The 14,131-nt window shown below is 47.4% G+C and overlaps 1 protein-coding gene across 4 annotated transcripts in view; it reads left to right on the forward strand.

The window, feature by feature from the left end:
* The window catches only part of RTN4 (reticulon 4), a 50,809-nt gene that overhangs the window by 13,507 nt on the left and 23,171 nt on the right, over positions 1-14,131 (forward strand). Inside the window, exon 3 of one of the 4 annotated variants that reach the window (XM_083175211.1) lies at positions 502-2,673. The exons of 2 other annotated variants lie outside the window; for them this stretch is intronic. In XM_083175211.1, coding sequence (XP_083031337.1) covers positions 502-2,673 — 2,172 coding nt within the window. Of the gene's footprint in view, positions 1-501; positions 2,674-9,153; positions 9,310-14,131 lie in introns of those variants that run through there. One more of the 4 variants, XM_083175214.1, reaches the window with a different exon arrangement.

A 14,131-nucleotide genomic window follows, 5' to 3' on the forward strand; every position in this document is an offset into this window, starting at 1 on the left:
TGTAGAACTCATCGCAACAACAAACCGTTCCTCATTAGCATGCAATTCCTTTGAACTTGATTTAAAGCATACCTGTCACATAGGAGGAAACGGTGTATTAGGATTGCGCTAATCGTATGAAGTATGCAGCTTAAGTGACTGCATTCTCTGCGTGTTGGTCTGTTACATTGCATTGGGACATGAATAATGATGTGGGAGAAGCTCCTGCTGTCCTTACAATGGGGCAGGAGGTAATACAGTATTGAATCTTATATTATGATAGGCACCTCCTCCTGGTGGGGCCAAGGCTTATGTTCTTGGTCACAAGTACGCTTTAGTGATAAAAAGCTAAAAGCAATTTGATCACAAAAGGCCTCCTCCAACTTCCCCTTGAACCGTATTCTTTCTTTTAATTAATGTTCAATTCGTTTTTTCAAACTAATCCTGTATCTTTTGCTCTTTCTTCAAAGTGTTTTGCTCCTGTCTGCTACTGATCTCTTCCCTTTCTGTTCGCCATCACAGCCCATATAATGGATTTCCAACAGCCTTCTGGTACTGTGCCGGCTGGCCAAGAGGAGCGCTCATCTCCACTGCTTCAGTCTCCTTCCCTTCCTCCCTTGTTTTCTCTCTCTGCTGATTATACTAAAGATCACGCTTTTCCTGCTGACTTTACTGCACCTGAAGCTTTGCAAGGCACCGTTAGTGATGTGTATGCGCTGTCACAGTCCTTAGAGGGCTCATCTGTAGTGGGGAAGTTTGGTCATGGCATGGACACTGACTATTCTGAAGTAGGAGGCTACAAGATCTCTCCAGGTGACCTAAAGGAAGACTTGATCTTTTCCGAAAGGGGACATGCTGTTGAACACCCCACATCTCAACTTGACTCTCTCTCTGGAGACTACACAAAAGTATACACGCAGTCTGCTAAGGAAATGTTTTCTGGAATGCTAAAATCTGTTGGGCCACCTCATGAAGAGTTTTCCGATCTCAAAGAAGGTCACGATGAACAGTATGTTGATTTCAAGCCGTTTATGGGCACAAGGGCTTACGAAATGGATTATGAACCTAAGTATGTGGCTGTTGATCTTAAAAGTAATATTAGTGCTTTGAATTTTGGTTCTATAGTAAAGCCAGAGGAAAAAAATAGTGAAGAGAAGGATCTAGACTTATCAGATGATATTTCACCAGTGACTCCCGAGGCCATCTCCGATTCCTCCAGTTATGAACCTTCTTCTGCTCCTCTGCAACACACCTTTCCTCTGGCATTTGGAGGGAGTCCAGCTTCTGGAAACAAGACTGATGAGGAGAAGAAGATGGAAGGGATTGAAACCCGCATTGCCTCCTCTCATCTGGGCTCAAACATTGCGACCGTTAACCCGTTCTTTGAACACTTTGATCAAGAAGGTGACTATGTCACAACTGAGAGTGTATCTGGGAATGCCGTAACCCCAGGGCCCAACAAGCCAGAAGGGCTTACCCCAGATATCGTGCAAGAAGCATATGAAAGTGAGGTTTACGAGACTGGTATACCAAAGCCGAAAATCGATCTGGTTCCGACTTCTGCTAAAGCCCCTGTGGAGAATGTTAGTCCGACATTTCAAAACTCTCCTCTGTTCGACGATTCCGATTCTGTCTCCTCACCAGTTTTGCCCGATATCGTCATGGAAGCTCCTATCGCATCCGCCCCGGTTAGTTTAAACACTATGGTGCCTAAGCCTGATGTATCTCCAGTCAGACATGTGTCCCTTCTCAGTGAGGAGAAGATGAAGTATGAATCTGAAAAACCACCGTCGTATGAAGAAGCTACTAATAAAGGGAGCATCCAAGATCAACGTGTTCCTGGACCGGTCAAGGCTGTAAAGGAGTCTAGAGTTGAAGAGCCCGAAGCACCCTACATATCCACAGCATGCGACTTGATAAAGGAAACCATCCCGGAACAGTTGGCGACAGATTTTTCGAAGGCGCTGAAGACTGAGTTTGACTCGCACTTTACTCCGCACTACGATGACAGCTCTCCAGAGTCTGAACAAAGTGAACCATCCTTCAAACACTGGGAGGTTGTGGATGTCAAAAAGGAAGCGGCCACAGCTGCCCCCAGCAATATAAAGTCCCAAGACTTTACTCCAGAAAATGATCCTGAAAGTATTCCAAAGTGGAAAGAGGTTCCTCCCAGCAAAGCCTACCTAGAGTCTTACCAGGCCACGCCCTATCTCGCGGAGGATAATGATCTTCTAGCAGATGATACCGTTACACAAACGTCCAATCAAGAGAAGCCTTTGCAAATGGAAGCGTTCGGAAAAGCCGTGTTTTCTAAAGACGTGTCGCCGCTAGCAGGACCAACGCACTTTGACAAGCCCTCTGCCGTTGCGTTTGCCGATGAGATCTTCCCCAAAGCTCCCAAAGACGAGCAGGCTAAAGCAAAGGAAAGTAGTCCGCAGCAGGACCATAGTCCAAAAGATCAGCCCAAGAAAAAGGAAGATCTGCAGGACAAGGTCAAAGAGAGTCTTCCAAGCTCTGATAAAGGGGGTTCCGTTAGAAAAGAAGCGTTTGGGACTGTGCCTGATGAATCCATCTCTCGGCCTCTACCCCCTGCAAAGGACCCGACCCCTGGAACTCCGTCCAGCAAAGAGAAGCAAGCTAGCAAAGACCCTTCAGTTCCTGCTCCTCTGGTCTCTTGCACCTTCCAGACTTCAGGTAATTTGTGTGTTCTGCATGTTGCATCTTATTCTTTGTATTTCATTGGCTGCCCGAGAGAATGTCTTCATCTGTCTCGCTCAGGCTTCGCTGTATCTATTTTCACGCAGACCCCAAGGGATGACATTTGTCTCTGATGGAAAGTGAGTGAGTTGTTTTCTCCATAGGCAAACTCTCCTAACAGTGCACTGTGCTCCGTTGTCAAGGGCCGTGATGTCTGTCATGTGCCGCCTGAGTGTCAGGCAGTGCCAGGAATATAACTGCATCAAAATGGAACAGAGACAAATGCAAAATAGGGGGACGTTCACACAGTAGGTCACAAGAGGAACATTCTGTAACATCAAAGCACTAGAGATAGCTGCAATTTTACTAGGTCACACTGGTGCGATCCTGTCCTGTTCTAGAAGAGATGTATCTTACCGATCTCACAGCTTGTTTGTCTCGAAAAAGAAAGATCATGACTAGTTTTACATCTATACAAATGCTGAAATATATCCTTCTAGAACGGTGGTTTATTTGTATAAATATGAATTCCATAGCCCCAATTAGGCGTATGTTGGAAGTACAGGATGCCTATGGTGTGTACGCATAGTGCAATTTGGCAGCCACTGGTATCGATCCGGCTTGGAGGGGGGGCGGGCATGCTGTACTGAGCAGCATGGTCCTCGTTCTGACTGTACTGCAGTCTATTTCTACTTTCCAACCCGATGCCTCTGGGCCACGCATCGGGATCGGATGTGGCGCACACTGTGCTGTTTCACTAATTTGCTATTGATTTATTTATTTTTTTCACAATCAGTAGTGCCAATGGCACCGTGTGTACACACCATTTCACTTCTTTTGGTGCGGATCTCAAGTGGTTATCATGGAATAGATTATACCAAAGGTCTTCTGCCACATTGTGCGAGGATGTTTATGGTGCTCGGCCTTTCCCACTGACATCGCTTTGTGGCAGATTTGTCAATAATGGAAAATTATATCTTTTTGGTTTCGTGCATTTCAATACCGTGGATTCCTTAATGTTTATTCGGTCGGGCACCTAGACTGTATTGTTGGATGTCTGTAAGGTAGTGCTGTATAGCTGGTACTGTGGTTGTGGTGCTCAGGAACCTTCTATTCATCTGAGCTGTTTACAGTGAGTGTGTTTTGCTATGATAGTAGTGTACTTTTAGTTTAGTCCTGAACAGTAATGCACGAGCTAACAGGCATCAGATCTGGCGTACCAGGCGGATGTGCCCTCTGTACACAGCTCAAGGCTTCTGTCTGTTGGCTTTACAAATGACATTTGGAAGTTTGTCATTGCTCCAGGATTCAGCTCATGTAGGGTTAGGAGTTTGCTTCTCCTGTGTATAGGGTGCCACCTGCTGTTCAGCAAGAGAAATTGCAGCTTTCATCATGTTAGATGATGGCGACATAAACTGTGAAAACGACCAATTAAAAAAACTCATCTGGGGAAATATATTAATGATTAATGTATGTTCTGAATAAGTGAGAATGGGAAAGATCATTTGACGTTTGCTGGGGGTTTGTGTGAAATTCTTTGACCCATTTGTAAATGCATTCATATTGTAGATGTTTCATGAAAGAATATTGTGTTTATAAAACTGGACTGGCGCACGAGATCTGCCCGTATAAACCATAACAAGATGAAGGAGATATTGGGTTTTCTTGCTCCTATATAGTGCCATCACTGTGTATTATAGCGACGTGCAGTGCCAGAAATGGAGTCAGAGAAACGCGCCTATTGGCATTGAGGAAGAGCAGTGAAATCTTTTGTCAATTTGTTTATAATTGGATCATTGGTTTGGCTTTAGAACAATTACAATCTGCCCTTTATGAAAAGAGACTGTAAAGGGGCCTCCACACGGAGATTGCTGAGCATTCTGTGGGATACCAGAGCGCTCAGGACACAGTGCTGCACAGTGGTGTGTGTGTGTGTGTGTGACCGGCAATGTCACCAGATTTATCCAGTCCAGCATGCTGGATATTAGATGGGGAAATCGCGACATGTGGGGACACGCATCACTATCGCCTCTACACATGGAGCAATGAGGGGCATTTTAGGAAATGTGTAGACCCTATAAGTCATGTGAAGGATAAATGGATTTACCGTGGAGAATCCAGCGAGTCTTAAGGCGGCGTTCCTGGACCAATGACCGGGCCTTGATCATTATTAGCCTTGGAGAAGGAAGTAAATAAGCAAAGTCTGACTGGGGGGGGAAATCGGTACATCTGTCAGAATGAACTTAGATCTACAGTCATTAGGTCGACCCCACTAGGTCGACTGGCAGGAAGGTCGACATGGGCCAAGGTCGACATGACTTAAGGTCGAATTTGCATAAAGGTCGACATGAGGAAGGTCGACTGGTCATAAGGTCGACATGGGTTTTTCATTTTTTTTTTTTATCCGAATGTCGACCCAGTCGACATGGACACAGTTGGCAATGGGAATAGGACCCTAGCTTCGCTCGCAATGCTTAGGGCACGGTGGCTCGCTTCGCTCGCCACAGCTTTAATAACCTCCTCCACGCCCTAGTGGATGTTAGGGCATGAAATACCGCCTGTCGGCTCAAAAAAATGTGAAAAACTCCATGTCGACCTTATGACCAGTCGACCTTCCTCATGTCGACATTTATGCAAATTCGACCTTAAGTCATGTCGACCTTGGCCCATGTCGACCTTAAGTTAGGTCGACCTTCCTGCCAGTGACCTAGTGGGGTCGACCTAATGACTGTAGACCTAAGTTCATTCTAATAGATGACCGTATCCCATGGGGGGGGGGGGTATTCAATGCGGCCGGCGAGGAGGGTTTGTACGGCTTTTCCTTGCCGAAAACAAGCCATCCTCGCCGTCAAAGATGCTCACTGTATTCAATGTAACGGGCAAATCCTCGCCGTAAGAGGATGGCGAGGATTTCCTTAAACAGCTTTTTTTTTTTTTTTTTTTGGGGGGGGGGGGGGGGGGGGGAGAGGATGCTCTGAAATTGATGTGATCAGGAAAAGAAACTTGCTGAAAAAAAAACTGGGTTTCACTCCGCCCTAATGAATAGGACATGCTCTGAAACTAAAGGGAGGAAGATTCAGGGGAAATGTGAGGAAGAATTACTTCACAGAAAGAGTAGTAGATAAGTGGAATAGCCTCCCATCAGAGGTGGTAGAGGCAAATACAGTAGTACAATGTAAACCTGCTTGGGATAAGCATATTGATATCCTTACAAAAAAATAAGGATCAAATATGGTTTGAGGTAACATGTTTAAAAAAGGGGCAGACTAGATGGGCCAAGTGGTTCTTATCTGCCGTCAAATTCTATGTTTCTGGGTATAGTGGACCTACAGGTGCTTGATGTGGTAATTTATGCTGTGTGCGCTTGACACATAAAGCAACAACGTTTTGAGTATCTTATTGCATGGTAGGCCACCAATAGGATCTTCTCAGAATTTCTAAAGTTTGACACATGACCTGAGAAGTGAGAGGATTGTTCCCATGGAAGAATTGCTTGCAAAGTTTAGAAGCAACAAAGGTTTTCCCTGTAGGAGGAGTAGGTTTTGCCTTAGTTGAAGCAAAACCTGCCAGATTGAGAATTGGACAAGGGTCCTCTGGAAGCCATTATTTTATATGTTTTATTCGCGGAAAATGCATTTTGTGGTGATCGCCGCAGTTTTCATGGTAAAATTGATCCTGTAGCTGTTTACACCTAACTTCTATGAAGGTACAGCTAACAGACACCTGACAGAATATTATTACCAGTTATTATATAGCGCACACATATTCCGCAGCGCTGTACAGAGAATATTATTACCGGTTATTATATAGCGCTCACATATTCCGCAGCGCTGTACAGAGACTATTATTACCAGTTATTATATAGCGCACACATATTCCACAGCGCTGTACAGAGACTATTACCAGTTATTATATAGCGCACACATATTCCACAGCGCTGTACAGAGAATATTATTACCAGTTATTATATAGTGCACACATATTCCACAGCGCTGTACAGAGACTATTATTACCAGTTATTATATAGCGCACACATATTCCGCAGCGTGTTACAGGGAGCATTTGAACATTCACATAAGTCCCTGCCCCAGTGGAGCTTACAATCTATATTCCCTGCCACATGTACATGTGCGCACACAGACATTAGAGGGTTAATTTTATTTGGAGTCAATTAACCTATCAGTATATTGTGGGAGGAAACCCAAGCAAGTACAGGGTAGATTATATACAAACTCCATGGTGGGGATAGAACCCATGTCCTCAGTGCTCTGAGGCAGTAATGCTAACCATTACACCGTCCATGCTGACCAAGCCTTTATATTAGGTTCAGCCAAACCTGTCCACAAGATCTACCAACAGTTCATGTTTATCAGGCCACCTGTGGATCTATAGTAGGTATGAATGCAGCAGGTATGACAATGTGACAGTTAGTAATGACTACACCTGTGCACCAGCTAGGAGATCTGGGAAATTGGACAGTTGGTAGATTTCGAGGACCGGTTTGGCCACCACTGCTTTATATAGTTTTATATAGAATACACTGGGGGTTTATACAGGGCCGGCACCACCACTAGGCAGCTTTAGGCATTTGCCTAGGGCACCGGCCACTAGAGGGTGGCAGAGAGCTGAGCTCATTTGAAGTGATGCAGACCAAGACAGATACAGCCGCCCGCCAATTAACCCTCCCAGGGCAGCCGACCGGGCCACTACCATCAGTGAAGAAAGTAAGTCCCTAGCGCTCTAGCAGGACAGCTTAGCATTTATTGCCCCTCCCCAGGGCTCTGGGCACTAGTAAGGGGCTAGTATCAGTGGGTAAGGGGTTGTTGGCAGTGGTAAGGGACTAGTAGCAGTGGGGTGTTGCAGTGACAGGGAGCGCGGTGTGCCTGCCGCAGTCGCCTCTCCTTTCACTCTGTGTGCTGCCGCCCGGAGCATCTCACGCTGCTTCATCCCAGGGCTGGAAGTCTGAACTGCGCGCACCGTGACATCATCGCAGCGCCAGGGCCACTCACAGGACGGATGGTGAGCCAGTGTGTGACAGCTCTCCGCTGCTCCCCTGCCTGCTGTAACACAGGTATGCTTGCTGCATGCTGGCACGTGTAGTACCACAGAGGGAGCCATGCAGTTTTGCACTAGCACTGGTCAGTGTATGTCTCATAAGCTACAGTACAAATCAGTGCCTGTCAGTCCTCTCCCAGCAGCTACTGTGTGTCCAGCGTTCTTATTAGCCATACAGTGGGGATTTTACTACAGGACACCGAGTAGTCTACATTAAGTGACTAGAACATATTCTATTACATTTAAGTGTTTTCCTAGTTCCATAGAATCTTGTTCAACAGTAAATATATCTAAAAGTTTGTAATATAGGATTAACTTTGATAAAATGGATTTCATTGGCGATTATAAAACCTGGTCTTTGCACTGTACCAACAGAATAACTCCTAAATATTGCTATATAATCTACAGACCTAGGGCATCACAGAATCTCCCCCCCAAATAATCGGACTCCCCCCCCCCCCCCATTGGGGACAGGACATGCTAAAATAGTGTAGCGTGACCACATTTTGGTGGTGGGGGAAGGGGGGCGTTGGGCTAACAGTTTGCCTAGGGTGCCGAGAAACCTTGCACGGGCCCTGGGTTTATACAAAGTGATTGGCAGAGAGATGTGAGTGTAACACAATGTTATATGAATGCTGTCTGATCGCAGAGGTCCTGATGTTACCTGTGCAGTAGTCTGTATGTAGCCCAGACAGGGCCAACCTGCATCCCTCCAGCTGTTGGGAAACTACACATCCCAGCATACCTTGCCATAGGTTTAACACTCCCTAATAGCAAAACTGTTGCAGGGCATGGTGGGACTTGTAGTTTCACAACAGTTGACGGGTCATGTTTTCGCCACGCCTGATGTAGCCGATCCTTTATCTGTAATGTGAAGCGGGCAGGTTGGTCTTGCTAAATGAAATAAATATCTCCGGATCTAAAGGGTTAATCCCTTCTCTGGTGCATTTGGCTTTGCTCTTACTTTTGGGCTGCAGATTAACCCTTCATTCCATGATTTAATTGATGTTTTTTTTTTTATATATTTTCATGTCCTATCTGGGTTTTGTGATTGGCTGCGATGCTGCTGGCCGCCTTGTGATTGGCTGCGATGCTGCTGGCTGTCTTGTGAACCAATCGCATTGTATTTATTGCTCAAATCGTCTACAACATGAAACTGTTGACTGTCTGAGTGTCAAGTGCTTTTTGTAGTGAGATGTTTGGGTATGTCGCAAATTTACAGCAGAAGGTAGCGAAGGGTTAAAGGGAGAGATTGTCTCCTAGAGATTCCTCATTTACATATGCAGATACCTGTACATTGTGCAGTGGCCTTACTGCTGCCTGCCCAGGGCTATGAAGTGATCAGGGGATTTGGGAGAACAATGTGGTGCTAGCCGTCTGGTGACATCACTGCAGCACGCCCATCTGGCAGTCAGGTGACCCTTGAGCAGTGGAGCAGAGGGCAATCTGTCTGCAGTTCACACCCGAGGCTCGGAAGCTGCAGCAGCACATCTAGGGGTATGCTGTAAGTTCCCTCACTACCAGCAAAGGATTACTGGGCAGAGATGGAGTGCCAACCGAGCAACTGGAAACAAAGAGGTAATTCCCCCCCCCCCCGTGCTGCCACATGATGCGGGAGGGCACAGCTACCCGTCGCTGTACAGTCGCTCTTAAATGGTTTAGCTTAATAGGTTTTAATCCGCTTCAGTGCTGAGGATTGGGGGTGAGTTTCTAGGTAACCAGCATTCATCTGACTGTTTTACGTCTCGTTTTAGTACAGAACCCTACATGTAGCAGCAGCCTTATTAATGTGAGGGTTTAGTAGGCCATTTATTTAGCATTGAGCGGTTGCTTTTATAGTTTGAGTAGCTACTAAGCTTTCACTTTGACTGTATTCTGCTGGATTGCTGGCAAAGAATGGAACAGTTTGTGTATTTTGTGCAGCTATTCCCTCGTAGTGTTCTGCTTGTTCGGTTTATTTTCCTCTGCTTTCTGATTGTGGTTCTATAGATGATCTGAATAGGTTTTGTCTTTCAGCTGGTGCTCTGGAGTAATATTACAAGCCCGTAGTCTAATGGGGCCTACACACGGGGCGATTCTGGGGCATTTTCAAAGCAATCTCACTAGATCGCTTATCAAATGCCCCTACATCGCTCAGTGTGTAGGGGCCACAGTGATAGGGATGCGTGGCCCCGCGTGTCGCTATCACCCCGGCGATTAATATCCAGCATGCTGGATAAATGTAGTTAAATGCTGGTCTGGGCCCATATTCTCACTGGAGAACCCTGTCCCTGACAGATGCCAACGCATTGCTGGGTAATCTAGCATCGCTCAGCACATCTCCCCATGTGTAGGCCCCTTTATCCCATTATATTGGTAGGATCCTGTATAACTGCGCTGGTACATGTGGAAATAAGCCAATGCTCTAGGGCTGATGTAGTCTTCCCCTGGAAATGGTCTCTGTAGGGTCAATGACCGACCTCACTACAGGCCATATGTACACCTGGAAGATGAGGCATTGATATCATTAAAACAAGATAATTTGTATTTATATCTGGAGTGTGACTAATCTTATTGAGTTGAGAAACATTACTGCCGGGCAAAGGTCAGCTGGAGTACCTTGTATTACTCTGCCCTATCCCATCCAGCTAATCTTATCACGCTATCTACAGCGGAATACAAATACCTGGTGTCTTTGTCTAATGACCCTCCTCAGGTAGGTTGCACAAGACCAGCTCAGTATGAGGACATAATACACCTTTTGCACTGAGTCAGAAACCTGGGGTCGACCCGGGTCAGCATCAGGGTAAAAGGGGTACTGGAAAAACAAAACAACCACTGGTCCATTTCCCCACTAATCCTAGCATGGTCCTGAAGGGTCATCCGACCAGGCTCCCATTTACACCAATGGCGGAGCCGAACCTCCCAACTGCAGTCAGCATGGAGGTTGGGTGGGGGCGCACACCGCCTCCGCTGTTGTCTGCTGTACTGTGCAGACAGCAGCAGAGCCAGGGAGGGGGTGAATGCATGCCTGTATGGGGGAATCCATTCACCTCGGGGCTAGGGGTGCACGGAGGCTGGGGACAGCCCAGCAGCTTGCCCCCAGCACGGTGGTCTCGGTGTGGCAATTGGCGGTCCCAGAGCTTAGAGATTGTCATCTCCAAGTGCTGCACCCGTGTGCAATGTAAACTGTGCCGACCCGGGTCGACACTGCAGTGTAAATGGGCAAAATCCAGGAGCCAACCAATATTGGAACAGTGTTCCAAATACCCGGTCGGATCTGGGATTTTGGTGTAAAATCGGTATGAGAAATAACGCTCTGAAGAGTCAGTCAGAGAGAGAGATCTTTAAAAACAGAAAACAAGCCGTAACCGATATCAACCAGCGGCACCAATATTTGGCTAGGGTGTGCTGTGCAGTTACAAAATGCAATAAAAGGAGATGTGATTGTAGCACCAGTTCCCAGTATCCCCTGCAGGATTCTCTCATTCACCTTGTCACTCCTAACCATGCTTTCATTCATATGGAATTAGGTATTTAATAGCCTTAGGGTGGCATAGAGACTATGGGACAGATGCACATTAACCAGCCATTTACAGTAGCTGATCTCTGCGTCTGCCACCACTAATTAGCTCTGAGCGTCCTCCTGCGAAGCTGCTGTCCACAGCTCACATCTAATAGTCTGGGCCTACATATGTGTCTTCATGCACTGCTGCTACAGTCACACCTAGTAACCCCCCCCCCCCCCATTTCCTGGGTCCTGTGCAGCATTGCTAGTGTGTGTCTTGAGCACAGTGTGATTCAACAAAACAGCTTAATGAGGTTCCACTTAATAAATTCTGTTGTAATATCTGTGCTAAAGCGTCTCTGTATTGATAGTGCTATGGTGCTGCTGCTTCTCTACTCCCTAGTTTCCATTATGCATTATAAACAGATTCAGACAGTCGCACACAGATACACACATGTATGTCAGGCTGAGGCAGTGCAGCCTCCTCGTGGCTGATGCGGTGCAGTCTGTGGAGAGTTGTCACCAGCCAAGTGTCTGTCAGGCCCTGTGAGGAATGACCGGCTTTACACAGACCTTTACAGGTTTGGTTTATTGTTATTTATTTATTCATTCATCCTGTTCTGTCTCAGACGTCTTCCCATCTCCAGGTACACTGCTGCCATACATGACTCTCAGTGAGAGCTACATGACGCACATTACATAACGCGCTTTGTGCGGGGCTGTACCTACGGCCATGTGACGCTTGATACAATGTGCGTACTGGCCCTTTATCAAGTACACCTCTCTAGTATTGCACATGACCCCGGTTTGTTTTATTGGTACCAAAACCTAATTGTCCCTCATCCGAAGAAATCAGTTGTTCCCTTTTCACCAGGCACGAGTGCGCTGTGTGTACCCATAAGTGACCATTTTAGCTACGCAAAGTGGCTGCACCATCTAAATATTGCAATTCCCAACTTCTTACGCGTTTCAGTCTTAGGAGGCTGCAATATGAAATGTCTCCATCGGCTATTTGCACCTGAACGAGCGACTGTTCATTTGTTCCCTTTGGTGCCATCTAGTGGCAGATGTGGGATAGAACAGTTAAATTGCCCTCTCCTGAATTTACTGTGGCTTATTTTAAATCCGTTTCTTGAAATGGTCTTCAGCACTATGGTGACGTGATGGCATAAAGAACGCTGCGTAATGGCTTATTTGTGCGCGAATGCCGCAAGTTTCCCGTTCCGCCATTTCAATCGCAGCCTGAACAATTGATACCAGGCAGGATGGTCTTCAGATGGGTTACTCCCTGTCCAGGCCTATGCGATGCAGTTTAATCTCTATTTACCAAAGCTTTCACTCTCCTCTCCAGTGCTGTAACCAATGCTGTTACACTTAGTGTCTGCTCCATGGCCCTGGCTGTCAGGGTGCTGCTGTGCCAGGACACCTCGCTCAGCTCTGCACTCTCCGCTGCTACCAGGCCTACCCATTACTGCACCACACAGTGACATTATACACAACGTTCTGGGTGTGGGCAATTAGGTCCGCACTAATGCAATTACATTCTCGTGCTTATGTTGGCATGGACCCCAATTAGGGTGATGGGTTCCCGCACCACGCTTCAGGTTCGGTGTCTCGCACACTGTTTCCCCTCTATGACAACATGGTTGGAGAAGTAAGAGCAAGTCTGTTTATAAAAAACAAAAGAAAATCCATGAATTACTCGTGTTGACCTCTTTCATGTGCCGACAATTAGCATGTCTACCCTTTTGGCAATGTCTCCCTATTGCCTTTTGACCAGTAGTGATCGATCTTTTACCCGACATGATGTCATTGTGAAGATTCTGGTACAGAGGAGACTTGTGCCTTGTTATGGAGCAGTTTTTCTCCAGTTAGGTGCAGGGTGGAGCAGACCCTGCATATTCCCCAGTTAGGGGCAGGGTGGAGCAGACCCTGCATATTCCCCAGTTAGGGGCAGGGTGGAGCAGACCCTGCATATTCCCCAGTTAGGGGCAGGCTGGAGCAGACCCTGCATATTCCCCAGTTAGGGGCAGGCTGGAGCAGACCCTGCATATTCCCCAGTTAGGGGCAGGCTGGAGCAGACCCTGCATATTCCCCAGTTAGGGGCAGGGTGGAGCAGACCCTGCATATTCCCCAGTTAGGGGCAGGGTGGAGCAGTCCCAGCATATTCCCCAGTTAGGGGCAGGGTGGAGCAGACCCTGCATATTCCCCAGTTAGGGGCAGGGTGGAGCAGACCCTGCATATTCCCCAGTTAGGGGCAGGGTGGAGCAGACCCTGCATATTCCCCAGTTAGGGGCAGGGTGGAGCAGACCCTGCATATTCCCCAGTTAGGGGCAGGGTGGAGCAGACCCTGCATATTCCCCAGTTAGGGGCAGGGTGGAGCAGACCCTGCATATTCCCCAGTTAGGGGCAGGGTGGAGCAGACCCTGCATATTCCCCAGTTAGGGGCAGGCTGGAGCAGACCCTGCATATTCCCCAGTTAGGGGCAGGCTGGAGCAGACCCTGCATATTCCCCAGTTAGGGGCAGGGTGGAGCAGACCCTGCATATTCCCCAGTTAGGGGCAGGGTGGAGCAGACCCTGCATATTCCCCAGTTAGGGGCAGGGTGGAGCAGACCCTGCATATTCCCCAGTTAGGTGCAGGGTGGAGCAGACCCAGCATATTCCCCAGTTAGGTGCAGGGTGGAGCAGACCCAGCATATTCCCCAGTTAGGGGCAGGGTGGAGCAGACCCTGCATATTCCCCAGTTAGGTGCAGGGTGGAGCAGACCCTGCATATTCCCCAGTTAGGGGCAGGGTGGAGCAGACCCAGCATATTCCCCAGTTAGGGGCAGGGTGGAGCAGACCCTGCATATTCCCCAGTTTAGAGCTGGAGGGCAATGTGGAAACAATAGTATCTAGTGTGTCTAGACCATG

The sequence above is a fragment of the Crinia signifera genome, chromosome 3 (genome assembly GCF_055691185.1).
Source record: "Crinia signifera chromosome 3, ASM5569118v1, whole genome shotgun sequence".
NCBI classification, from domain to species: Eukaryota; Metazoa; Chordata; class Amphibia; order Anura; family Myobatrachidae; genus Crinia; species Crinia signifera.